We start from the raw sequence: 27,777 nt of genomic DNA on the forward strand, positions 1-27,777 counted from the left end.
TCACATTCTCAGTTTCTTTTGGTCTTTCTCTAGATGCTCTCGCTGCTCTGGGGTCACTGAGGATGAAGAGACCACAGCAGCATCTGGTCCTGATGAGACAGTAAGAGCTGGAGTGAAGGAGCGTCTCATCCATGTCACTGGACCATTTCCAGGATGCCGCTGTGGACTCCTCCATCCTCACAAAGCGATTTACTAATGATGACAATAGAAGGAAACAACATGCAAGTACTGTATAAGTCTCAGTTAGCTTAATGCAGTACATGTAGCAATGTTGTTTTATTAAATAATAAATAAAAATAAAAACAGAATAGAAAAAGAATAGAGCAATCTAGTGTTGGCTTAATTTGCAATTTATTTTATTTTTTGCTTTATTTAAAAAAAAATATGAAAACAAGCAGTAAATTAACAGAGTGCAAGTGTAAAAGGGACAAGTTTTTATTTTTATATTTTATTATAGAATTAGAATAGAGTGCTTAGAGTTAGAGGGTCAAATAAAGATGGAAGAAATGCGTTTTTAGCCAATTCTTGTCGATGGCTAGGACTTAGGACCCCTTACCTGTCGACTGATCACACACACACACACACACACACACACACACACACACACACATATATATATATATATATATATATATATATATATATATATATTCATTCTAACATGCATTTAGCCAATTTAAGGTAATTTTTTTCTAGAATTTCATTTTCGTAGTGGTCACATTAAATTAGTCTGTGAGCCGATCAGTTACTGTGACTGGTTGGTTGAATTAGATTAAAAACTGATTCTCAATATCATGTTTTATGTTTCACTTCTGTTTGTGAATGAAAAGGAGTGCAGAAGTAACATCGCAGGAGAGGAACAAATCAGTTCGGTAAATTATTTCAGTTTTGCTCAGCATGAACTCATATCTATGATCTTTTGGATTTTTTTTCTCTCCCATATAATCAACAGTGGCATATACATGGTTTAAATCAGATATTTATTGTATAATACTGGTTTGTATCATCACATACCGTTCGCATGATTTTTTTCAATTAAACCTACTTTAAAAGAGTGGTAGGGAACTAGGGATAATATTGATCCAGCCCCACATGCAAATTACGCCTGAACCCTATTTTGTAAACCTCTCTATCCACCACATTTGTAGTTTTTCTAACGCCTTTTATTCGTGTTTGTAATTCTGGATGGAATCCTTCATTTTAGCCATTAGACTGTGCACGGATCCACACTTCAAAAACCAAACTGAAATAGTAGACCATCCAGGGAATTTTGGCATACTCTTTTCAACATACTATGCTTTAGGACACGCTTATTCTAATCTCACATATTGTTTAGGATGAATAGTATGAACATTGAGACGTATGGACATTCAGTTGATGATGTCACAAAGATTGACAGTGGTGGGCGTGTCTTATTGAGGTGAACTCATCCCCTGCTGCTCATCATAGATTTCACACTCTTCTTCGGAAGCTTAAAGAAAATAGAGATCACAGAAATTAAAAAGAACAGGAAAAAAACTGTTCTGCTTCATATAAATCTACACATGTATGATGTTACAGCTCCACTTGATTGTCTCTATACATACTGAAACAACAGAACATTATACAAAATATAATGACAGTGCTTTGGTCTAAATGTCTGCTTTGCTCTTTTATGTCACCTACACACACACAAGTCATGTGAGAGAGACGTCAATAGTTATGGGAGTCCAGTAATAAGGTTGTCGGCTATTTTATTCAACGGATGCAGTGATTATTTTATTTTATCATATGTATTTTTCGATGAATCCATTATGTTAGTAATAATAATGTTACCTGCTTGATAGAAAGGGTTGCCAAGTGTTCACAACGAAAACCTGCCCAATTGCTACTCAAAACTATGGTAAAAATTGAGTTTCAGGGGTTGATATACACATTACTTGGGTTGCGGCATGGACTTGGCAATACTGTGACAGATAGTAATGTCTACAACGAACACGAGCGCTGTCATGGCACGACTACAACAGCTTGATGTTGTCTAATGTAGCCCGGTTTCCAGCTGTTGTGCACATAGCTGAGCGCATCTCTGGGTCTGCTCTCCCCTTTCTACAGTACATCTACCTCAAACGCTGCAAAAGCAGATCTGTTAATATCATCAAGGACTCCACCCACCCCAGTAACCATCTTTTCACTTTGCTGCCATCTGGTAAGTGCTTCTGTAGCCTGATGGCAAAAACCGAGAGACTCAGGAGGAGTTTCTTCCCCCAGGCCATCAGACTTCTAATTTCAAAATCAGCCTCTTAACATCTTCATGTCTCCACTTAATATTCACTTTATCAGTAAGATATTCATCATTCACTATCTCACATTGACATACTAAAAGTGTCAATCTGTTTGCACATTAGCCTCTTGTACATCACTGTGTATCTTAATATTTAAGACTACAGTGTACTTTAATTTCATATTTTGTTTACTTTTATGTCATTCTTTCATAGCTATATTTATGTATATTTTGATATGTGTTGTATTCTTTAATAATTGCAGTGTCCACGCATGGAGTGGACCTGACTAAAATTTCACTCTTGGTTATATATGCTCTATATAATTGTGTATGTGACAAATAAAAAATTTAAACTTTAACTCTTGAATTTTAGCTGAATTATTTGTCCCCAGAAATTGCTCTTGAGAATTTTTATGTTTATTGTGCCGCATGACTGTTAGATGAAATTTACGCCCCTGGTATGGGTTTTGGTTTTTATATTAATAAGATACAAAACAGTTCTGTAATATCACACAAGCAAGTGACATTTCCTGTGAGTGTCATCACAAATGTGATATTGAGTTTAACACAACAGATAAGAAGTTACGTTACATTTATAATATACATTTATACAATATATATTTATATATATTTCTGGTCAAATAAAGCCAGAGGCAGACCTTTGTGCATCTCAGAGCACCACTGTGTTGTTTCATTCATAAATTGAATTAATCAAGTGAGTCAATGATTCAATGATCCGTTCATAAAGACTGTTACTTGCTTCCTTTCTAACTGAATAAGCCATTTTGAACGAATCCTTTGAGTAAATGATTTGAAGAATGACTTACGATAGGGACTTGCCATCACCGTTCACATGTGACATTAAAATGTGTGGAAAATGTGGGTTCAGGAGCTTGCTGTAATGTAGGGTAGCTATCAGCTAACTAACGATAAGCGCATACAATACTCGGCAGCCTGAAGGTGTCTGAGTATGTGTTTATATGGTGAGTGTATGATGGGTACAGCTGTGTGCAATCAGCGTGTTCAGCAGCGTGTGTGTGATCAGTGCCTTCAGCTGTGTGTGCAATGGGTGATGGGAACTGTAGTCCAGGTTGAAGTGCAACAGTGGTTGTAATGCAGGAGTCCATGTAGTGAACGGGTAACCTCTGGTGATGAATGAATGGAAGTTCATGTACCAGATTTGCGACATAGACACCCCCCCCCAGAGGCAGAACAGGGGGAGGGATGGAGGGACAGGTCCACATGGAAGTGGAGAGAACAGGGACTGAGGCAGGATCGGCAGAGCAGGGAGCCAGAGCATAGCTGTCAGTACAAGTGTAGCTGAGGACCACCAAAGCTGAGCAGACCGGACAGAAGCCCACCAGCGCAGAGCAGACAGAACTGGAGCCCACCAGGCTGGAGCAGAGAGCACTGGAGCCCACCTGGATGACGCAGGCAGAACTGGAGCCTACCAGGGCAGAGCAGACAGAACTGGAGCCCACCAGGCTGGAGCAGAGAGCACTGGATGACGCAGGCAGAACTGGAGTCCACCTGGGTGGAGCAGATGGGACCAGGACCCATGGCAGAAACTTGGGCCTAGAGGAAGCAGAGACAGACAACACAGGCAGTGCATTCTTGGTCTCAGAGACCAAGGCAAGAAACACAGAGAGTTCATAGATGGCCTCCACAGCCATGACAGGACAGAACAAGAGTTCATGGACAGCCTCCATAGCAGTGACAGGACAGGACAAAGTTTCACAGGCAGCCTCCGTAGCAGTAGTAGTAGTAGTAGTAGTAGAAGTAGTAGCTTTTATTGTCACTGGACACAGGTACCATGAAATTATCCATCAACCTCTCCATACATACAATATGACAAGGGGGTGGACAGGACAGGAAGACAGGGAATTGAAGAAATACAGCATAACATGAGGTTCAGCCATTCCGTGAATAAGTCCAGGGTCATGTGCCTCCACAACACCCACAGTGAACGCTGAGCCAAAAGCACAAAGCCAAAGCACAGTCCATGAACTGGCCGAAAGATGAGCGGTGACCCTCACTGATTAATTGTGACTTCAGAGGTTTGTTTAGTCCATCATGAAAAAAGTCTATCAATACACAATCCGGCACATCCAAATAATGAGGAATGGCCAGAAACTCCTGGATATAGCCTTCCAGTGATCGTGTACCCTGTTTGAGGGCTAACAATATTCTTGCTGTGTCCAGGCCTGGCCAATGTCCGTCTGTGAAGTTGCTGGATCCTTGTTTGGCAGAGATTTCTGTAACGGGGCAAACCAGACTGGAGATGTGCGAATCCATACGCATCGATACACAAAGCTTTTATTGACAAGACATGGTCAGAAACAGGCAAAGATCTGGTGATGGAACAGGCGTGTACAAGGAAAGGCTAGAGCAGTCCGAGAATAAAGCCAGGGTCAGTCCACGGCAAATGTAATCCAGTAGGGTGAGACAAGAGGGGAAATCCAGGTCCAAGCAAGGTCCAGGCAGGGGCAAACAGTATCCAAACAGGGCTAAACAAGAGAGGTAATCCAAGGCAAGCAGGCAAAGAAGAGAACACAGGGAAACAGGCAAGGCAGGACTTAGTCTAAACTTAAATTCAAAAGCAGGCTCTGTAGGGTAGCTATCAGCTAACTAGCGATAAGCGCATACAATACTCGGCATCCTGAAGTTGTCTGAGTCCGTGTTTATATGGTGAGTGTGTGGTGGGTACAGCTGTGTGCAATCAGCGTGTGCAGCAGTGTGTGTGTGTGATCAGTGCCTTCAGCTGTGTGTGCAATTAGTGCAATAGGTGATGGGAACTGTAGTCCAGGGTGAAGTGCAACAGTGGATGTAGTGCAGGAGTCCATGTAGTGAGCGTGTGAACTAAGCAACCTTGCACTGTCTCCATTAATATCGGCTAAAGTCGCTAAGATAAGTAGCTAGACTCTGAACATATCTGTCTACAGGTGAATATCAGTTGCAAAGAAAGTATTTTGGCTAGCTGTAAGGTAATGACTGTTTGGATAATGAAAATATACAGTAAACTACAGTTGGCAGATACATATTCACATACTTATGCATCTCCATTCATTGCTTGTTTCTTCAGTTGGTGTCGAAATACTAGGCACTTTACAAATCGTACAGCTCTGGTTATTCCAGCTATGATCAGCTGTTCCTTCATCTGAACTTTCGGTGTTGTTACGGAAGGGTGAAGCTGATTGGATGGTTCTTGTCACATGACCTGCGCTGTGTTTGTGGCATTCTAAAAAGTTGTTGTTTTCATCTAGATGGCATCAGTTCTGTGGTAAGCATGCTTGGCACACATTTACATTTAAAATAACGTGAGTGCACAAAATACATGACGTGAACCCCATAGTGTCATATTTATTTATCTATGACAGGCCTAAACTAGCCAAGGTACCAGCACAAAGTCACACCCTTATAGAACTATGATAGCATTACACATATAATCTGGGATGAACAAGCACATACAAGTGGATGATCAGAACTGTTGTTTAAAGGGGGGGTGAAATGCTATTTCATGCATACTGAGTTTTTTACATTCTTAAAGAGTTGGATTCCCATGCTAAACATGGACAAAGTTTCAAAAATTAAGTTGTACGTTTGAAGGAGTATTTCTTTACCAAAAATACCTCTTCCGGTTTGTCACAAGCTTCGGAAAGTTTTTTTCGAGTATGTCTCTGTGTGACGTTAGATGGAGCGGAATTTCCTTATATGTGTCCTGAGGCACTTCTGCCGGAAGAGCGCGCTCCCGTATAGCAGAGCACTGAGAGCACAACAGACTTCACTGATCAGAGCGAGAGCGAAATGTCACAAAAGGAGTGTGTTTTTGGTTGCCAGGGCAAGACAACCCTGCACAGATTACCAAAAAAAAAAACCGCATTAAGGGACCAGTGGATGGAGTTTATTTTTACAGAGCATCAACGGAGTTGTGTAAGTGTTTGTGTTTGTTCCCTGCATTTCGAAGATGCTTGTTTTACAAACAAGGCCCAGTTTGACGACGGATTTGCACATCGTTTTATTTCTTAAGGATGATGCAATCCCAAGGAAAAAGGGTCACGATCATGTGTTGGAACCGCAGGCGGTGAGTAAAACTGCTTCAAATATCTCTGCCTCCTTGTTAGTGCGTTCGCCTCCCATGCCAGAGACCCGGGTTCGAGCCCCGCTCGGAGCGAGTCGTTGCTGCTGCTGCTCTCGTTCAGTTTCAGCCTCGGGATCTGATTCTGGATCATAAATAAACGGCTGAATCTGACTGTTAGCCATGGTTTGTTTTGGATGTTTTTTTCCTCACGGTAATGTCACAGCTTCCAAACGCTCTCAACACAAAAGCCTACTGGCGCTCGTGATTCTTTAGCTCCGCCCACACGTCACGCCTCCAGCCGTTCATGTTTTTCCGGGAAAAATCGGTACAGACTATCTTTCTCTTATGAATATAATAAAACTAAAGACTTTTTGGAGTTATGAAGGATGCAGTACTACTCTATAGGTACTCAAGATTAACAGGATATTGAGTGAAAACGAGCATTTCACCCCCCCTTTAAATGTGTATTAATTAGAATAAATGTTGTTCTACTCACCTTTGATCACATTGAATCTCCTGAATCTGTTCCGTTTGCTGTTGAGGACCTGTAGTTGAAAATGTTCAAAGTCTGCATCTGTGATGTTTGTGATAGTCAGAGATCCATTGATCAGCAGTTCATTTAGCTCCAGTCTGCCTCTGAAGCTCTCACTAATAGTAGTTTTTCCTGATTCAGCTTTAACAATGAGACCGTTTTTAACTCCAAAGGTCCACAGTATCAGATCTCCTTCCTTTATTTCAATATCAGTCTTTAGAGTGACAGATTTTCCAACCATCACTGGCACTTTCATTACTTGATGTCAAAGCAACACACAGAAACACAAATACATAAATAAAGTGTGAATTAATTTGATTAGCATATTCAGCATTTTTTTTCTACACTCAATGTTCATAGTTTCACAACTTTTCTTGTAATAGTGTGATTTCTCTCAAAATATTTCTACTTCTCTTCTGTAATATTACTTCTTTTAGGCTCATTCACACTAATAACAATAACTATAAAAATAACTATATTAGCATCCACACAAAAGCACAATATCGTTCTGTTTATTATAAGCACACGCTGCAGTTTGTCATTTTGAGCTTTAAGTGCTCAAGCTCTTCAAAGCAGAATAGACTGTGATTGGCTGACAATATTTTTTTATCACTCATCAACTGAAAAAAAATATTGTGAAAGTTATTCCAATTACATAATTCTGTGTCGTTATCATTATAGTTGTGGTGTGGACAAAATTCTTTTGAATTTTTTGGAACGTACATCAAAATGTATTTATTCTGGTAACATTACGACTTTATATCTTACATTTTTATTTTAGCAATGAATAACACTGAAATCTAAAAGTAACATTATGTTACACTGGGAATTTGTGATCAGATAATTTAAACCGTTCACACAGTGCATGATTATTGATCTACTCACCATTGACAGTAACAAAGAATTTCTTCTTGTATTTGGTTTTTCTGGTTTTGCCGGAGATCTGTACTCTGTAGACTCCAGAGTGAATGGTCCTGATATAACTGATAATGAGATCTCCAGTCCTACCACCCAGCTGCACTTTGCTTCTGAATCTCTCATCAGTAACATCACAATTTATATCATCATCTGTAACGGTCCATCTACTGAATTGGGTTATGGGATTGTGGTCATCTCCGAACCACCACTTGATCTCTTCACCGTGCTGTAGTTTAGTACCAGTCCGTAGAGCGACAGTTCTTCCTTCCATCTCGGACACTATCTCAGCTGTTACAGACACATACAGAAACAGGACAGAAATGTGTTCAGAGCTTAACTTTATAAAGTGCATATTTTGGCATGTTTCTGACATTTTTTAACACACTGTATTTTTCTAGCACGTTTTAGGACATTGTTAGCAGGGATGAGCAGTATTTCAGAAATACGTATTTGAAGCACAATATACTATTTTGTATCTCAAGGCCTTTGGAAAAATAAAATGTATTTAGTATTTAAACATTTAACATGGGTTTTTTTATATTTTCAAAATATATAAAATACTTTGTGCCAATCAAGCTCTACATCAAGGTGCTGATTTCATGCATCAGCTAGTTCAGACCCCCCCCCCCCCCAGCATTTATGACTGAAGGTGAGCTGCAGCTGTACAACTCCACATGGGATCAGATACTTCTGGAATAAGGTGAGAATACCTTCTGTTATCATGAAAGAATAGCTGGTAGAGACTACGGTGAGTTTCTTCCTGAGCTTGTGACACATGGGTTTGTGCATTTCAATTTTTAATTTAATGAATTATGTGATGTGGCAATTAATTAATCTAAATACTCACAAATTATTCGCACATCAAATTTGGCTTGTAATCAAAATTACTCCCAAAAGATAACTAAATGTCATTTTTGTGTAAAGCATCAAACAGACATTACAAAAAGTAGCTTAAGAAATAAAAATTTTATTTTATAAAATGTATTACATATACTCTTTTGGACCATGAGAGTGAGTAAATTGACACCGTTGTAATTTTTGGATATTGCACTATATCTTCATTAATTTATTTTATAAATTTTATTCCATCCATCCATCTTCTTCTGCGGGGGCAAGCAGTCTAAGCAGAGATGCCCAGACTTCCCTCTCCCTAGACACTTCCTCCAGCTCTTCCGGTTGGATACCGAGGCGTTCCCAGGCCAGCCAAGAGACATAGTCCCTCCAGCGTGTCCTCGGTCTTCTCCGGGGCCTCCTCCCAGTGGGACGTGCTTGGAACACCTCCCCAGGAATAGATCCTCGAGCCACCTCAGCTGACTCCTTTTGATGTGGAGGAGCAGCGGTTCTACTCAGAGCTCTTCCAGAGTGGCCGAGGTCCTCACCCTATCTCTATCTCCTATCATCCACCACTTTCCAGCTGATAACCATGGCCTTGTACTTGGAGGTGCAGATTCTCATCCCAGCTGCAAGCCATTCCAGTGCATGCTGAAGGTCCTGGCCCGATGAAGCCAACATGACAACATCATCTACAAAAAGCAGAGACGAAGTCATGTGGTTCCCAAACCGGACACCTACCGGCCTTTGGCTGTGCCTAGAAATCCTGTCCATAAAAATAATAAACCGGATGATGATAAAGGGCAGCCCTGCTGGAGACTAACATGTACAGCGAACAAGCCTGACTCACTGCCGGCAATGTGAACCAAGCTCCTGCTCCAGTCATACAGGGACCAGACAGCCCTTAACAGAGGGCCCATACTCCTGGAGCACCCCCCATAGGAGGCCATGAGGGACAAGGTCAAATGCCTTCTCCAAATCCACAAAACACATGTGGTTTCGTTGGGCAAACTCCCATGAATCCTCCAGCACTCTGATGAGGGTATAAAGCTGGTCCAGTGTTCCACGACCGGGACGAAAACCGCATTGTTCCTCCTGAATCCAAGGTTCGACTATTGGCCGAATTCTTTTCTCCAGTACCCTGGCATAGACTTTCCCAGGAAGGCTGAGGAGTGTGATCCCCCTGTAGTTGGAACACACCCTCCGGTCCCCTTTCTTGAAAAGAGGGACCACCACCCTGGTCTGCCATTCCAGAGGCACTGTCCCCGACCACCACGCGATGCTGCAGAGACGTGTCAGCCAACAGCCCCACAGGGACCTGAGGTACTCAGGGTGGATCTCATCCACCCCTGGTGCCTTGCCACCGAGAAGCTTTTTAACTACCTCTATGACTTCAGCTTGGGTGATGGACGTGTCCACTTCCAAGCCCTCGGCCTCTTCTTCCTCAACAGATGACATTGAGGAGATCCTCGAATATTCCTCCCCCATCTGACGATATCCCCAGTTGAGGTCAACAGCTGCCCACCTCCACTCTATACAGTGGATTAATTTTATTGTTAGTAATTAGTCCACTATTTAGGTTGGAATGGACTCACTAACTTTAAAGTTAGCTAGTTTTAACCAGAGATACTTTGCTAAAGGACAAGATAACATTTACTGCATGTTCTGCTTTCCAATAAAGCAGAAACAGAAAAACAGATGATTTTGTCTTCATTGGGATTGGGGGTGAATGTATCGGGACATTTTGCTCTGTTTTGTTTGGGAATAGGAAATTTAATACATTAAATTACATTGCCTATCCTCTCAGGATACCAGGAATCATTGTTACAAGGTTCCCCAGGCACATCATTTTTCCTTTTTTGAAGCATAAACCCTATACATCCGATGAGAGAGAACAAAGTTAATAGTTGTGGAACTCCAGTAAGGAAGGCTGTTTTTATTCACTTAAACATCGAATGAAGTGACCTGTGGCATGACCACAACAGCTTGATGTAGCCATTGCAAAAAACTTGACTATGTCAGAAATAGTACAGTGAATCCATTTACTGTCAGGAATTTATCGTGTTGTGATGCGGCATTACAAGAACAATTTTAGCTGTATTATTTGTGTCCCCTGCCTTAAACCCAGTCTTTCTTAAAATTTGGGTGGTGCTAAAGCATATCGAATAGATGGACGTCTGAAACAAACACCTGATGGAGTACATCATCATTTATTTAAAATCTAATTGACATTTCATTATTGTGTTTTTTTATTGAGTTCGAAGCAATGATGGTGGTAAAACCATTATAAATGATGTTTGAATTGAATTTTTTTTCCTACAGGACAGGGGAAGGGAAGATACACAGTATATAAAAAAAACAAAAGGTTCTAAGCAGAAATACCACTGTAATACTTACCCTCTTGATTTTTTACTTCAGAGATCATGTGGCGATAGTAAATCACAACAGGAGCTAAAAGTCCAGCCACCAGCAGAACAGCAACAACTATCCCAGCTATGGCAGCTGAAGACAAACCCAAATCAGCTAAAAAGAGACAGTAAATTATTAGAGGACAAAATATTGTTCATGACTCAGGACTGACAGGTGTACAGTAGGCTATACACACATACAATATGTTACTTTCCACATTAGCTTATAGTGGACCTTAGGCTTGCTTTGGTCATCTGTGTTACTGGTGTTAAACTGTGTTCATACACCGATCACATTACCTTCTGATGTCATCTGACTGACAAGACCATGGCGTCATTGACAAATATATTATCTTGGAAAATGTGCGCTCAGTACTAACCACTCTATATACAGTGTGTGTGAGATCGCAAATTTAAAAGCAAAAGAAGCACCTCTCCGGTGCTTACAAATTATCCACCTTTTTCCCAGTGAATCTACTGCATTTGAGATTATGGGAGACACTCTTGGTTTGGGAAAAATTCCACTCGAAAAGACAAACAATTTGTGCTACAAATACGTGAGTACCTGAACCAGTTTGCTCTAGTATACATTCTCATATATTCCTCGAATGAAAAGGATCACCAGTGCCATGTGGCCAAAATACTCCCAACGATTCAGAGACTTTTCTTTATTTGTAAAAGCTGAAAAGTGTTTCTTCCATCAACAAGCCATTGAGTTCCTTATAAACAGAGAGGGGGTAAAGATGGACAGCTAGAAGAACCAAGCCATTACGTCATGGCCTACTCCAAAGACCATCAAGGAACTACAAAGGTTTTTGGGTTCACAAATTTCTACCGCAGATTTATTAACCAGTATAGCATGATTACTGCCCCACTTACCTCTCTCTTAAATAGAAAACCCAAGATACTCAACTGGACACCCGAGGCGGAGCAGGCTTTTCAGATGCTGAAACAGGTGTTTACCACAGCCCCCTTGTTACAACACCCAGATCCTGAAAAAAAAATGTATAGTTGAAGTGGACGCCTCCATCACAGGCGTGTCAGCGCAATTCTCTGAATTCTGAAAATGCTACTAAACCCATTCCTTGTGCCTTCTTCTCAAAAAAAGTTGTCCCCTGCAGAGAGGAACTATGACATCGGCAACCGAGAACTCCTCGCAGTAAAGTTGTCACTGGAAGAATGGAGACACTGGCTGGAAGGGGCCCAGCAACCGTTTCTTGTGCTGACCGATCACAAAAACCTGCAATATCTAAAGGAAGCCAAGAAACTTAACCCTTGCCAGGCCAGGAGGGCTCTTTTCTTCACTCGGTTTCATTTTCAGATCGCTTATTGCCCTGGATACAAGAACACCCGAACGGATACCCTGTCTCGACTGTACACCCTGGAGGAAAATTCAGAGGAACCAGAGCCTATCTTACCCAAAAAGTTTTTGTAAACCTATTCAGACGAATTGCTCAGAGAACAAGCTCAACAGCAACCCATGCCACCCGCATGCCCACCAGGAAGGATGTTTGTACCCGAGGATCATTGCAAGGCTCTGATTTCCCAGGTATATTCCTCAGTGGGGACAGGCCACCCAGGGGTAACAAAAACTCTTGCTTCTTTGCAGTGCAAATATTGGTGGCCAGGCATGCAGGAGGAAGTGCAGGAATTCAGAGTATGTGTGCTGTGTGCTATAACCAAGGTCCCATGACATCTACCCACAGGGAATCTGGTACCCTTACCTATTCCCCATCGCCCATGGTCTCACATTGGTGTAGATTTTGTCACGGATCTCCCAGTTTCTGATGACAAGACATGTATTCTAGTGGCCATTGACATATTTTCCAAGGCATGCAAACTAATCCCTTTACGTGCTCTTCCCACAGCATTTGAGAATGCCGAGTTATTGTTCGAACACGTGTTACGGAACTTTGGGATCCCAGAAGACATCGTCTCTGATCGGGGAAAACAATTTATTTAGAGGGTATGGAAGGCCTTCTTTTCTCTATTAAATGTCACTGTCAGTCTCACTTCTGGTTATCATCCCCAGGCCAACGGACAAACAGAACGCAAAATCCAAGACATCAGTAACTTCCTAATGACATTCTGCCACCAGAACCAGAACCTGTGGTACAGTTACCTCATCTGGACTGAGTATGCACAAAACTGACTCTGTCACTCATCCACTAACCTCACTCTCTTTCAATGTATTTTAGGCTATCAACCCCCACTCTTCCCCTGGTCAGGTGAACCTTCAGAAGTCCTAGCAGTCAACACCTGGTTCCAGAATAGTGAGAGGGTTTGGGACCAGGCTCACCAGCATCTCCAACAGACAGTGAACCGGCAGCAACGCTTTGCTGATCTCCATAGAAGAGCAAATCCCACATACCAACCTGGTCAGCTAGTATGGCTCTCTACCCAAAATATTATTCGAAGACAACCCTGTAAAAAGCTCAGCCCTAAGTATATTGGACCATTCCCCATAGAACACCAAGTTAACCCTGTTATGTACCGTTTCCGATTACCTGCACAATATAGGATACACCCCACCTTTCATGTGTCCTTGCTTAAGTCCCATCACGCTCAGACCAAGTCCCTGATGCCGAACCCCCGTTGCCACCCATTGATGCCAATCCTATCTACACAGTACGAGAAATACTCGACTCCCGACGTTGTGGTGGGCGACTGGAATACCTGGCAGACTGGGAGGACTATGGACCAGAGGAGAGATGTTGGGTACCACGTCAAGATATCCTAGACCCCAACCTACTCACAGACTTTCATAACCAGAATCTCAAAAAGCCCACTCCACGATCCAGAGGTAGACCCCCACGACGTCTGAGAGTTAGGTCCGCTGGCGCGGACCCTGGAGAGGGGGGGGGGTTGTAGTGTCAGGGATCTGGCAAGCCCAGGCCCTACCAATCATCAGCGCTCCCAGTCACCTGATTATTAACCAGCCACAACTGCCACGTATCACGGATCCAATCAAGAGCACTATAAATACACTCACCCGCACCTCAGTTCCCTGTCAAGCCTCCAACAGGAAAGATCCTCGCAGTTGTCTCCCAGCGCCTTCAAGTCAGACGTAGCATATACTCACCTCAGTGTTACGCTAACCTGTGTTCTTGTTCTGCTGTCCCCAGGACTGTGGATCACCGTGCAATGCCATGTGATTCTATGATCTCTGCTGAATAAAGTGCTTCATTCTTTTTTTCTGAGGAAATCCTGTGGTAATCCTCAGTGCATCTTCTAGGGGTGAATTATGTCTCGTTCCTCTGAGCATGAAGCAAACAGTAAAAAAAATTAATTAATTAAAAACAACAGTCTCACTCCTTTGTTTTCTGTATGTGCGTTTACAAGCCGCGTGCTTCAGTGAAACATTGGAATCAGAATAGACATCCCACATGTCTTCATGATTAAAGCTATGACAAGCACAGAAATAGAGAACAACCATTGCCCATGTTAGCAATGTGCATGCACTTGAAAGTGAAACTACTAATGCCATGTCACTTAATATCACAAGTGAAGGTCAGTCAGTCATTACATCTATGATCGTACCTGTATTGGTGTCGTCAGTTAAAAATCATTCCAATGAACAGCTTGTGTATGCTTTGCTAGACACACAGAGTGACACTACTTTCATTGACGAATAAATCAGTAATGCACTGTAAGAGACCAGTCACCCAGTGAAACTCCAGTGACACTCAAGCTAACCACCATGATAGGAGACATGATAGTGTGATCATTAAGAGTAAAAGAGTATCTGATTTTCGTCTAAGCGGTTCAAATTCATCAGTACATATCAGTCTTCCTCCAGTCTTTACTACCAGTTTTGAAACCTGTGAATGCAGTTTGCACACTCGAATCGGACTTTAAGGATGTGTCACAACAGATGACAAGACAGTCTCTCAAGAGGATATCATGTTCCGAGACAAAGTCGAAGAAGGAATAAAGAAAAATGCCTTAAAATGCCTGAAATGCCTCTTCCATTTAAGCAGCAACCATACTTGCCTGACAACAGAGAACTTGCAATTGTCAGACTTAATAATTTGAACAAGAAATTCTGTAAAAATGAGAAATACAAGAAGGACTATGTTACTTACATAAATTACATCATTGACAGAGGTGACGTAGAAGCAGTGGATGATGATGCAACCAATGCTGAAAAGTGGTACAAGGTACAAGTCTCAATTAACATTTGTTAACATGACCAGACAAGAAAAACAATCTAACAGGAATAATTGTAAGGTTCAGAAGACATAATATAGCAGTAACTTGTGACATTGATAAAATGTTGCATCAGTTCCACATCCAAGAAAAGGATCGTGATTATCTGCGCTTTTTTTATGGTGGAAAGATGGGGACACAAATTCAGTGCTTCAAGATTACCAAATCAAAGTGCATCTATTCGGTGCAGTGTCTTCACTCTGTTGCACAAACTATGGATTAAGATACCTGGTCAATTAGAGCAGTTAGTCACAACCATTAGGAGCTCAATTCATCACGAGAGATTTTTATGTCGATGATGGAGTTACAAGTGCAGAGACAATAGAGAAGGCCATTCAAGTTGACAAGAGAAGCACGGGAGCTGTGTGCAAAGGGTGGTCTTCGACTTCGTAAGTTTGTATCAAATTATGACACTGTTTTGCAGAGCATACCAACATCAGAATGTGCCGTAAACTTTGATACAAAAGATCTCACGCCGTGGCATATACTGTCAACTGTTGCCTCCATATGTGATCCTTTAGGCTTTGTAGCTCCATATGTTCTCAATGGCAAGAGAATTCTGCAAGAAATGTGTCACCAAGGGACAGGCTAGGATGATCCGCTCTCCGATGAAACAATGAAACATTACCAAGGAGTGAATGGAAATTAGAAAGGATTATAGAGACTGTTCTGAGCCCAGATGGACTGGTAAGAAAGGCCACACTAGCACTTGGTGACAAAAGACTAAACAAGAAAGGAGAACAGATTCATACAATCTCAATAGTAGAAAGGCCAGCTCAGAAGTTGGTCTTGTTGTTGGAAGTGGAGTAAATGCATCTTCTAAATGACTTAGTTGCACTTTACATGCACACGAATGTTTTAAGTGGAAAATATGTAATGTTTGAGAAACATTGATAATTTTGTGGGTGTTACAAACTTTAATAAGAGTTATCTTTAATTTCTCTGTTTGTTTTGTGTTACCTTTGATATATTTTGTATGTTTAAAATTGTCTAATGATTGGATTATTTCCGTTCTTTATGGAGGAGTTTTATTTTGAATCAGAATCTGCTTTCAGTGCTCAGACAAAGTAATGAGAAATGGTACGGAGAGCGAACACTTCATGACGGCTTAACAGAACTCCTGCACGAAAGGACTGTTTATAAGTTAATTCAGCACACCAAGAAAAGGCATAAGTTTTGCGTATTTGTATACTGTTAGTTAAAACAAGAATTTTTGAAAATCGCTGAATATGTCTAATAATGTTCATGTACATTTTTGTATCAGTTCATTCAGCTCTGTGATTTCTAGACTAACTAAGTCTAATACAACTTCAAATCATCAGTAAAGTTTTGTCCATCATTCGGACAGTGTCCGCTACATTTAATTTAATCTGAAACTCACCCCTGACAGAAACAAGGAACTGCTTTGAGCTCCCGCGGCCTCTGATCTGTACTTCATACAGTCCAGCGTGTTCGGTTCTGGCGTTTGTGATGGTCAGAGATCCAGTTTGATCTAGTTTTAGTCTGTTTCTGAATCGTTCATCGGCATCATTTAAGGAGTGATTGTCAGTTCCTACATCAATTTTAGCTAGGAGGATGCCTTTATCTCCAAACCTCCATATGACCAGATCATCTTTCTGTAATTCAGCAGCATCATTCTGTAGAATCACAGATTCCCCTTCATTCACTGACACTGACTTCACTCCATCGGTCTCTCCAACCACATCTGGAAAAGAAACATAACTGATTTATAAAGATATTTTGTACTGTACAAATCATACTTTGTGATATCATGAAACCTGAAACAAGATCACTTCATTAAATGAAAGAGATAATCTTGCGATACTCACCAAAGATATTCAAATGAAATATCCTGGATGTGGTCTTTTTGCTAGAGATTGTTAGTTTATATTGTCCCGAGTGTATCTTCCTGGTGTTTCTGATGGTGAGAGAGCCAGTTTGTTGGTCCACCTGCAATCTGCCTGCGAATGTCACTTCTTCGGTGACAAAGAATGAGGTCAAGTCGTTCTTTCTAGTTATTGTAGATATGACTGATTCTTTAGGTCCAAATCCCCAGAGTATAGTATCGTCGTTCAGTATTTCAGAAAGATTGGTGTGTAGAATTACAGAATCTCCTTCCATCACTGGCATTGTCTCTTCAGTTTCTGCATTACAAACACCTTTAGAACATAAATGAATTATTATAGATCTAGATTAGTTTAGTAACCTCAGTGAACAGACTCAACTGGAAACATTTGAGTAAAACAAATCAGTTTGTTGAAATAACTTGTTTAACTGGTTTAAAAGAGTACAAAACAATGTTCTACAGCGATGGCAAAGCGGAAGCATCCATATATTCTTCTCAGAGTATTCAACGTTATGTGAGTTGTGATGTTAAATAAGTGATCATCAACGTATAAAGGATTTTTAAAGGGGTCCTATTATGGTTTTTCACTCTGTCAACTTTAGTTAGTCTAGAATGTTGCTGTTTTTGAGCATAAAAAAAGATCCTCAAAGTTACAAAGCTCAAAGTAAATTTCAGAAGGATATATTTTATTTAACAGAAATCACTATTCAAAAACTACAGCTAATGACTCGTTTGGACTACAATGCATATTTTCTGGGATTTGTGATATCACAGATACTGACGAATGGGACAAGACCTGTTCGAGCTGCACTAGAGAAGACAACGAGTAATAACACTGTGTCAGAGATATTCTAGCTTTGCCTTTTTCATTGGCAAATCACACACTGGCCCAGCTGACCAATCACAACACACACTGGCCTAGCTGACCAATCACAGCTGACCAATCACAACACACACACACACACACACACACACACACACACAGGCCCAGCAGACCAAATCACAGCACACACTGGCCCAGCAGACCAATCACAGCACACACTTGCCCAGCTGACCAATCACAACACACACACACTGGCCCAGCAGACCGATCACAGCACACACTGGCCCAGCAGAGCAAACACAGCTGACCAATCACAACACACACACTGGCCCAGCAGACCAATCACAGCACAGCACACACTGGCCCAGCAGAGCAAACACAGCTGACCAATCACAACACACAATCTGGCCCAGCAGACCAATCACAGCACACACTTGCCCAGCTGACCAATCACAACACACACACTGGCCCAGCAGAGCAAACACAGCTGACCAATCACAACACACACACTGGCCCCACAGACCAATCACAGCACAACACACACTGGCCCAGCAGACCAATCACAGCACACACTGGCCCAGCAGAGCAAACACAGCTGACCAATCACAACACACACACTGGCCCAGCAGACCAATCACAGCACAACACACACTGGCCCAGCAGACCAATCACAGCACACACTGGCCCAGCAGAGCAAACACACCTGACCAATCACAACACACAATCTGGCCCAGCAGACCAATCACAGCTGACCAATCACAACACACAATCTGGCCCAGCAGACCAATCACAGCACACACTTGCCCAGCTGACCAATCACAACACACACACTGGCCCAGCAGAGCAAACACAGCTGACCAATCACAACACACACACTGGCCCAGCAGACCAATCACAGCACAGCACACACTGGCCCAGCAGAGCAAACACAGCTGACCAATCACAACACACAATCTGGCCCAGCAGACCAATCACAGCACACACTTGCCCAGCTGACCAATCACAACACACACACTGGCCCAGCAGAGCAAACACAGCTGACCAATCACAACACACACACTGGCCCCGCAGACCAATCACAGCACAACACACACTGGCCCAGCAGACCAATCACAGCACACACTGGCCCAGCAGAGCAAACACAGCTGACCAATCACAACACACACACTGGCCCAGCAGACCAATCACAGCACAACACACACTGGCCCAGCAGACCAATCACAGCACACACTGGCCCAGCAGAGCAAACACACCTGACCAATCACAACACACAATCTGGCCCAGCAGACCAATCACAGCTGACCAATCACAACACACAATCTGGCCCAGCAGACCAATCACAGCACACACTTGCCCAGCTGACCAATCACAACACACACACTGGCCCAGCAGAGCAAACACAGCTGACCAATCACAACACACACACTGGCCCAGCAGACCAATCACAGCACAACACACACTGGCCCAGCAGACCAATCACAGCACACACTGGCCCAGCAGAGCAAACACAGCTGACCAATCACAACACACACACTGGCCCAGCAGACCAATCACAGCACAGCACACACTGGCCCAGCAGACCAATCACAACACACACACTGGCCCAACAGACCAATCACAGCACAGCACACACTGGCCCAGCAGATCAAGCACAGCACAGCACACACTGGCACAGCAGACCAATCACAGCTGACCAATCACAACACACACACACACACAGGCCCAGCTGACCAATCACAACACACACTTGCCCAGCAGACCAATCACAGCACATCACACACTGGCCCAGCAGACCAATCACAGCTGACCAATCACAACACACACTTGCCCAGCAGACCAATCACAGCACATCACACACTGGCCCAGCAGACCAATCACAGCTGACCAATCACAACACACACTGGCCCAGCAGACCAATCACAACACACACTGGCCCAGCAGACCAATCACAGCTGACCAATCACATCACACACTGGCCCAGCAGACCAATCACAACACACACTGGCCCAGCATACCAATCACAGCACAACACACACTGGCCCAGCAGACCAATCACAGCTGACCAATCACAACACATATATTTCAGAAGGCGGGCCTTCATTTGATACAGAACTATTCGATACAGAATACAGGACAGACTGGGGAGAGAGCTGTTGTAATAATGTAAAAAATGTGAGACAAGGTTTTTTCGAACAACCTAGTATGAGAGTATGAGTTCTAGTACACCCCCAAAACAAAATCGAGCTTTGTAAAAAAAAAAAAAAAAAAAAAAATGTTTGAGGTATTGTTTAATATGAAGGGGGCTTTTTATGTTTTTAAATTATGTGTAGTAATGAGAATTGTTTTTTAGCTTTAATGGATGCACAGCTACCATTTACTTTAGATTTAATACTTATGTTATCTTTTTTAAGCTCTCGGTTGCCGCTTGTCGGTGCAGTACAGAAAGGATGAACGGAGCGTTTCAGAGCCGCCCACACATTTAAACAAATATTAAAGCATAATCTCATTTTTTACCCAATGAATGAACGAAAAAGTACACGGACCTAGCACGGGCTGACCGTTTATTAAACATCACTTTTTTAAAATGCAATTATTGTGTGAGACATCCGATATGACTCTGTTTATACGTGTGTACGTTATTTTCAGCAGATATTGACGGCTGATTGAGATGCGACTTTCATGTGTTTTAAAAGTTTGCCACATTTATAAATGTTGGTTTCGTTTTTAAACGCTTAAAGGCTTATTTCTGAAGTCTCATGAATGGAACTAGAAGAATAACATAAATCCACTTACCTCCCAGAAGCAACAGATACAACAATATTATCATCTGCGTGTTTTCGTAGAGCCGTGAATGTAATACAAATGATTTATGGAGTTGATTTAATATTCTGCTGTTTCGCTGATTCTCCATTCCTTCCTTCAGGAGCGGAGCCCAGGAGTGCAGAGATAGCCTTCCCTCACCTCTGTTTCTCACAAGTGACAGAGACAAGCGGAACAGTCGCTTACTGTAAAAAAATAAATACAAATAAAATAAAATAAAACTGTAAAAAAGGACTGACGAGGCGTCCCACTTACTTCCAGCACAGAAGTGAACCTCGGTTTCAGCGAATACTTTAATCTTTTTTTAGAGCCTGAGTTCGCGTGATACTGTGGTGTCAAAATACCGCAGACCCACAACCATGACACCGCTAACAGTTATTTATAGAATCAAATTATTAATATGTTTTAGTGTTTTTATTTTAGTTTTTACTGTTGTGGGTTCCATACGATATATATCATAATTGATACTGTGGTGTTTGCGGATCAAACTGACCAAAATAAATAAATAAATAAATAAATAAATAAATAAATAGCCCCATAAATTACACTGAATAATAGTAAATATATATTTACCCCCTATAAGCAATGTCTTGCTTATAGGGGGGGTGAAATGCTCATTTTCACTCAATATCCTGTTAATCTTGAGTACCTATAGAGTAGTACTGCATCCTTCATAACTCCACAAAGTATTTCGTTTTATTATATTCATAAGACAAAGATAGTCTGTACCGATTTTTCCCGGAAAAACACGAGCGCCTGGAGGCGTGACGTGTGGGCGGAGCTAAAGAATCATGAGCGCCAGTAGGCTTATGCGTTGAGAGTGTTTGGAAGCTGTGACATTACCGTGAGGAAAAAAACATCCAAAACAAACCATGGCTAACAGTCAGATTCAGCCGTTTATTTATGATCCAGAATCAGATCCAGATTCTGAAACTGAACGAGAGCAGCAGCTGCAACGACTCGCTCCGAGCGGGGCTCGAACCCGGGTCTCCGGGAGGGGAGGGTACGCACTAACAAGGAGGCAGAGATATCTGAAGCAGTTTTACTCACCGCCTGCGGTTCCAACACACGATCGTGACCCTTTTTCCTTGGGATTGCATCATCCTTAAGAAATAAACGATATGCAAATCCGTCGTCAAACTGGGCTTTGTTTGTAAAACAAGCATCTTTGAAATGCAGGGAACAAACACAAACACTTGCTCCGATCAAACTCCGTTGATGCTCTGTAAAAATAAACTCCATCCACTGGTCCCTTGATGCTGTTTTTTCTTTGGTAATCTGTGCAGGGTTGTCTTGCCCTGGCAACCAAAAACACACTTCTTTTGTGACATTTCGCGACGCTCTCGCTCTGATCAGTGATTGTCTGTGCACAGCCCAGGGGGCAAGGAAGTCGACCGGAAGTTGAAGTCGGGTGGGGGCTGCCATCTTTTAGCAGAACTTCACTTGCGTTAGCATTCCCATTGACTCCCATTCATTTTGGCGTCACTTTGACAGCGAAATTGTGGGAAGTCGTGGCCTAATGGTTAGAGGGTTGGACTCCCAATCGAAGGGTTGTGAGTTCTAGTCTCGGGCCGGATGGAATTGTGGGTGGGGGGTGCATGTACAGCTCTCTCTCCACCTTCAATACCATGACTTATCTGCCCTTGAGCAAGGCATCAAACCCCCAACTGCTCCCCGGGCGCCGCAGCATAAATGATGAACACTGCTCCGGGTGTGTGCTCACAGTGTGTGTGTGTGTGTGTTCACTGCTCTGTGTGTGTGCATTTCGGATGGGTTAAATGCAGAGCACAAATTCTGAGTATGGGTCACCATACTTGGCTGAATGTCACTTCACTTTCACTTTCACTTCACTTTCACTTTCAATAACTTTACATCTGAGGCGTTTAAAGACTCCGTTTGTCCATTATTTATTTCTAAAGATACACGACAATGTATAAAGGGCTCCATTACCTTCTATGTTACATAATGGCCCCGTATAAACAGTTTTTATAAAAAATAGGCTAACGATTGCGTCATAACCACTCGACTCTCTGTCGCATTACCGTACAGACAGGAGGAGAAGCTCGCAGGCAATTAACTTAATATGGCGTACTGGCGTTACATTTTAAAATACTATACAAAATAATTAATCAGAATACTTACTCCTGCTCACTCACGACAAAGAACTCCCCGCTCAAGCTCGCCGTCTCTGCAAGATTAACGATGGCAGTTTGCACGCACAGCTACTAGAAGATTTACATCTGTCAGACAGGTTGCTGACGTCATCAAGCTTCGTTTGAGTCTGCGTGTCAGAAACGGAAGTGCTAAAAAACGCTAAAAATGGGCTTCACTTGTCTCAATTGAGTTCCAATGGGGTCGCTGTGTCCATTTCTTTTACTGTCTATGGCACAGCCTCTCTCTGCTCTGCTATACGGGAGCGTGCTCTTCCGGCAGAAGTGCCTCAGGACACATATAAGGAAATTCCGCTCCATCTAACGTCACACAGAGACATACTCGAAAAAAACTTTCCCAAACTTGTGACAAACCGGAAGTAGTATTTTTGGAACAGAAATACTCCTTCAAACGTACAACTAAATTTTTTTAACTTTGTCCATGTTTAGCATGGGAATCCAACTCTTTAACAGTGTAAAAAACTCAGTATGCATGAAATAGCATTTCACCTCCGCTTTAAGGGCACCTAAGTCGTGGTGAGGGTGGAGAGAGCACAGTACATGCACTCCCCTCACCCACAATTCCTGCCGGCCCGAGACTTGAACTCACAACCTTTCGATTGCGAGTCCGACTCTCTAACCATTAGGCCACGACTTCCCCTTAAGCAACGAATATTAGTGTAGATGCCATTCTTCTAATGATGTAGCAAGTACATAGGGTGTTATGGGAAGTGTTTCCGGTTCCGGTTTACTTAATTAATACAGTATATTTATATATTTATATATATTATTATATTATTATTTATATATTATTTACATATAATATATATATTTTATAAATATTTTAATGGATTTGGATATGAACAAAGATCTTATAATTAACAAGATAAGACATGTCTATACACAGCAGACTTACCTCTGTTCCTTGACAGTTTTCCAGCATCCCTCCGCCACCCCTTCTCCGGTCCTAACCTTTAGAGCTCGGAGAATTACTTGTGCTTCAGTGAGAGCAGACATAACACAATTAATGCGGTCAATGCTTTTAGAGGTGGATGCCTGTTGTTTGGGCACAAAGTCCTTTAAGACCGTAATTATACAGAAATACTTTGATGACAGACTTTCCTCAGGCATGTCAGAACGTCCAAAACAAAATAAAGATTCTGTGAATGAGATCGGTCCACTGGTAAGTCAGTTTACCCCGTCTCATAGCGCAGTCACATGACTTTTGGATACATTTTTTTATGCACATTTTTAGAATGTATGCGCATCTTGCTGTTTTTTTACACGATAATTCAAAATGCACATAAAAATAGGTAGATGGAAACATAGCTATAATTTGTTTAAGGTTTTGCAGAAAGTGTGATTTATTTGACAAAAAGGCTGTTGAGAATGTGGTCCAGAGAATGGGGTTTAGTGTCTTAGCAAATGTGAAAAACTATAATCATGTTCGCAATATTAAAATAAAATACAAAACCAACATCAAGGCATGGTTCCTAAAGGAACCTAAAACTGAATTTCTGGTTAAACCATTAAACAGAATCATTAGCTCACACAGGTTATAATTAATATTGATGATATGATTGCATGTGTGACATTAAATATGATCCTGCACTTGTGTAATTATTTATCAGAACATCATCTAAATGACAGCAGATCCTCCGACAAACTAGAGCTGCTGTAACATGAAGTAATTTCATAATTCATGAACTTTATTGAACTGATCTGAATCAACACTGAATTGAGTGGAGCTGAATAATGACACTGCTATTGTTGTTGTTTTTTTTAAGACAATCTGAATTGTCTTATATTTGACAAAGTTTGCATTATTGAGTCTGTTACTTCCCTGTTTATTAAAACAATATGGATTTTATAGAAATAAATGAGCTCAAACAAACCCAAGGCTGAAAGAATGACGCACGTCGTGAACGTAATTGGCACAATTCTTTACTTTGGAAACAGACATGAAACCATTTTCCGATTTTACTCCTTAGATTCAAACTCACTTGAACAGAAAGGCTGATGTGTTTTCTTTTTGTTGGATTTTCTTGATTTTTAACATCAGTGCAGCAATATCTCCAATTAAACGCTGATAACAACACCAAGGACATTAAAAGAAGCCACATGTATTAGTTGGGTGCGTGTGAGAAGGTTCTCGTCTCTGAAAGGAAGAAATCTCATGCGATGAGAAGAGCCGATCCCGAGTGTAAAAGAGCCGGACAGATGGAGGCTTGTGTCCGTCTGCGATCGATCTGCATTAGAAAACTCCCTCCACACGTCAGAAAATCTTTGCCACAGCAAAAAAGAGCGGACAAACATAAAAACAGACCGTCTTCATTATTAAGAGCAGTCTGTTGGTTACTTAGGATTTTACATTTCACTGGTCATCTGTTAAACTTTCTGGTCTGAAACGGCCTCTTCTGCTGGTTTGGAGTCTTCGACGGTCTCTGCAAACACCACAAGAAACAGCTTCAGTTCCTGACACTCTTACAGACCGCTGATGAACCGCAAGTGGACGTGCTGTGGTCCAGATAATGTACATTACTGAAACACTTGCTCTCATGAATCCATCTCAGTCAAGAGCTTTCAGGCAAACCACAAATGGATTCATACCGCTCACTCTCAGATAAATCTGTCAGATAAGTTCTGTCAAGCTTCTTTCAGCTTTTATATGCATGTTTATTGTACCATTGCTGCAAACCCAACTACACCCTCACAACACATTCAGTTCTGTTTCGACCCAGAAGAGATACATACATTTGATTTATTTTCATATTTTATTTATTTTTTTTTTTTTATTGAAATTTTGATGTATCTCTTCCGGGTCCAAAATGACCCGAACACAAAATGTTTGATATTTTGTAAAAAAAATTCTTCCTTTACTTTGAACTTTACTAAGAAAGAAAATATTAGAATATTAGAATATTAGAATATTAGAATATTAGTCTGTTGATGAAACACTGCAACAAGGTTGATTACTTTTTTTATCTGAAAGTGAAAGTTTATACAAAGAGTACAAGCAGTTTATTTTGACTGAAAACCTTTCATATATATATATATATATACTTTTCATAATATTAATTGTTCTGTTGGAAATAAATATGTAGGTTTCATAAATTTGCATTGAAACTTTTAGAAGCCGTCCAATTCAAAGGAATTTCACTAAATTCCATTCCATTGTTATAAATTTCACACAGTGATATATTCAAATATAATTTCTCATCAGTATGATGGAGTGGTTCATGTGTAATTGAAATGGCTAAGAATTTCAAAGGTTCTTTCATTCTCTAAAAGCTTGGTTTTAATTTATTTAAAAAAATTCCAACCAAGAAAGAATGGTTCTTTTAAGAACTGTTGAAAGGTTCTTTATGGGCACTGATGGTTCTATGAAGAACTTTTAAGGATCTTTAGGTTTCACCTTTTTTGTCTATTTGGTCTGTCTCCTGGCTCTCGGCAGCGTCAGGCACATCAGCTTGTTTGGCTTCCTCCTCCTCCTCCTCTTTCTTCTCCTTCTCCTCTGTGTTTACATCGGGGGTGGGGTTCTCGCCCGCTGTGTTCTCCACCTCTTTCGGTTTCTCCACCTCCTGCAGCTGCTCCTGGGCCTCCTCTTTAGTGGGTGTGTCTGAGGGGGCGGAGTTAGTGGTGATGGTGGGCGTGGCTTCAGCTACAGGCGAGTTGGGCTGCTCGACTGGTTTGCTCTCTTCTGCAGTTTCTGTAGAAACCTCAGCTGGTTTCTCCTCTGTTGGAGAGACTTGCTCCTTCTTTTCCTCTTCGGTCCCAGCAGACTCGTCTGGAGCAGCACCGTTCTGCTTGGTGGTGGCCTTTTGGGCATTCTCTTCTGGTTTGGTTCCATCCTGCTTGATCTCCTGATCGGCCTCTTCGTTCTTCTCAACCTGAGACCAGAAACACAAGACCATCAGGAACTCCACAAACACCAACGTATGCCAAGTGTCTGTGACTTAGAGCCATTTGTCTTATTAATTATACAGATAATTCAACTCACAAGATTCTCTTCAAACTGATGCTCCACCATGATACTAGTAAAACAGATAGTTCACCCAAAAATGAAAACTCTCTCAACATTTAATCACCCTCAATTTAATCCAAACCTGTATGAGTTATGCTTTCTGTTAAAGCATAAAAGAAGATATTTTGAAGAATGTGGGGAACCACACAATTTCTGGGAGAACTGCAACTTGAGGGCGAGTAAATCATGACAGAATATACATTTTGGGATGAACTATCCTTTTAAGCTGAAATAGAGATAACTGACCATTCTAACTAATGTTATGTAGAAACAACTGGACACACGGATCCAATTTGACGCTGATTTATCCAAAATAACTTACATTAGGGTGGCAATTCATCAGAGCCAACTATATTCACAGAATACAGAGCCATGTTTATCAGAAATAGTGAAATGCAGAGAAGAGAGAGGTGATATTTACACTTTGTTTTCAAGAGCATTGTTTCTAATGCTACAAACCCCCAGTGAGCAACCACAGGAAAGTAACTTCCCATCATGCATCTGGACATAAGATTACCATGCTGTAATTGAATGAGCATTAGAGCTTTCAGACTGAGAGTGATTTAATGAATCCGGATCTAGAGCTCAGAAGTGACGTGACTATGACCAGAGGATCAGGGAGAAAGACTCGATATTTACCTTCTCCATCAGCGTCCAGGGAGGCGTTTGTCCACAGAGGGCCTTTTAATTTAATTCTGAAATGTGTCTAATGAAAAAAAGCAAGCATAAAATGAAAACAAAAGTGTAAAAGTGACATTTCATGCATGACAAGACATTCATATATCCAACTTAAAAGAACCTTGAAGGAGATAAAAATGTAATCATGAACGCAAAATAAATATCCAGTGAACGGAAGCCAAAGTAATGACAAAATGCAA

At 41.5% G+C, this 27,777-nt stretch overlaps 3 protein-coding genes across 8 annotated transcripts in view; all 3 read right to left on the reverse strand.

Moving 5' to 3' along the window:
* Positions 1–27,777, reverse strand: part of LOC113114651 (leucine-rich repeat and fibronectin type III domain-containing protein 1-like) — a 680,315-nt gene that overhangs the window by 455,457 nt on the left and 197,081 nt on the right. The gene's annotated exons all lie outside the window — the stretch shown is intronic.
* LOC113114657 (uncharacterized) lies at positions 641–21,066 on the reverse strand. 4 transcript variants are annotated; one of them, XM_026281567.1, is made up of 8 exons: positions 20,981–21,066; positions 20,699–20,910; positions 17,066–17,395; positions 16,618–16,941; positions 11,017–11,142; positions 7,756–8,076; positions 6,835–7,128; positions 641–1,471 (listed from the first exon to the last, which is right to left on the reverse strand). In XM_026281567.1, the coding sequence occupies exons 2-8, from the start codon at positions 20,814–20,816 to the stop codon at positions 1,413–1,415; spliced, it is 1,572 nt and encodes a 523-aa protein (XP_026137352.1). In that variant the 5' UTR covers positions 20,817–20,910; positions 20,981–21,066; the 3' UTR covers positions 641–1,412. The 4 variants fall into 4 exon arrangements, with proteins under 4 accessions (XP_026137352.1, XP_026137354.1, XP_026137351.1 ...); XM_026281569.1 differs by having other exon boundaries at positions 20,699–20,868; positions 20,981–21,054; XM_026281566.1 differs by having other exon boundaries at positions 20,699–21,046.
* The window catches only part of LOC113114678 (neuromodulin-like), a 5,319-nt gene continuing 2,339 nt past the window's right edge, over positions 24,798–27,777 (reverse strand). Inside the window, exons 1-3 of one of the 2 annotated variants that reach the window (XM_026281595.1) lie at positions 27,539–27,690; positions 26,291–26,765; positions 24,798–25,319 (exon numbers count right to left, since the gene is read on the reverse strand). In XM_026281595.1, coding sequence (XP_026137380.1) covers positions 25,264–25,319; positions 26,291–26,765; positions 27,539–27,547 — 540 coding nt within the window. In that variant the 5' untranslated portion in view covers positions 27,548–27,690 and the 3' untranslated portion in view covers positions 24,798–25,263. Of the gene's footprint in view, positions 25,320–26,290; positions 26,766–27,538; positions 27,691–27,777 lie in introns of those variants that run through there. The other variant, XM_026281594.1, reaches the window with a different exon arrangement.

Source organism: Carassius auratus, chromosome 15 (genome assembly GCF_003368295.1).
Source record: "Carassius auratus strain Wakin chromosome 15, ASM336829v1, whole genome shotgun sequence".
Taxonomy (NCBI): Eukaryota; Metazoa; Chordata; class Actinopteri; order Cypriniformes; family Cyprinidae; genus Carassius; species Carassius auratus.

Coding starts and splice junctions, on each gene's coding strand:
- LOC113114657 (XM_026281567.1), bottom strand. CDS start 20,816: ATGGAGAATCAGCGAAACAGCAGAATATTAAATCAACTCCATAAATCA. Junction 17,396..20,698: donor GTATCTGTTGCTTCTGGGAG/GTAAGTGGATTT, acceptor TATGTTCTAAAG/GTGTTTGTAATGCAGAAACT. Junction 11,143..16,617: donor GTTCCTTGTTTCTGTCAGGG/GTGAGTTTCAGA, acceptor GTCTCTTTTTAG/CTGATTTGGGTTTGTCTTCA.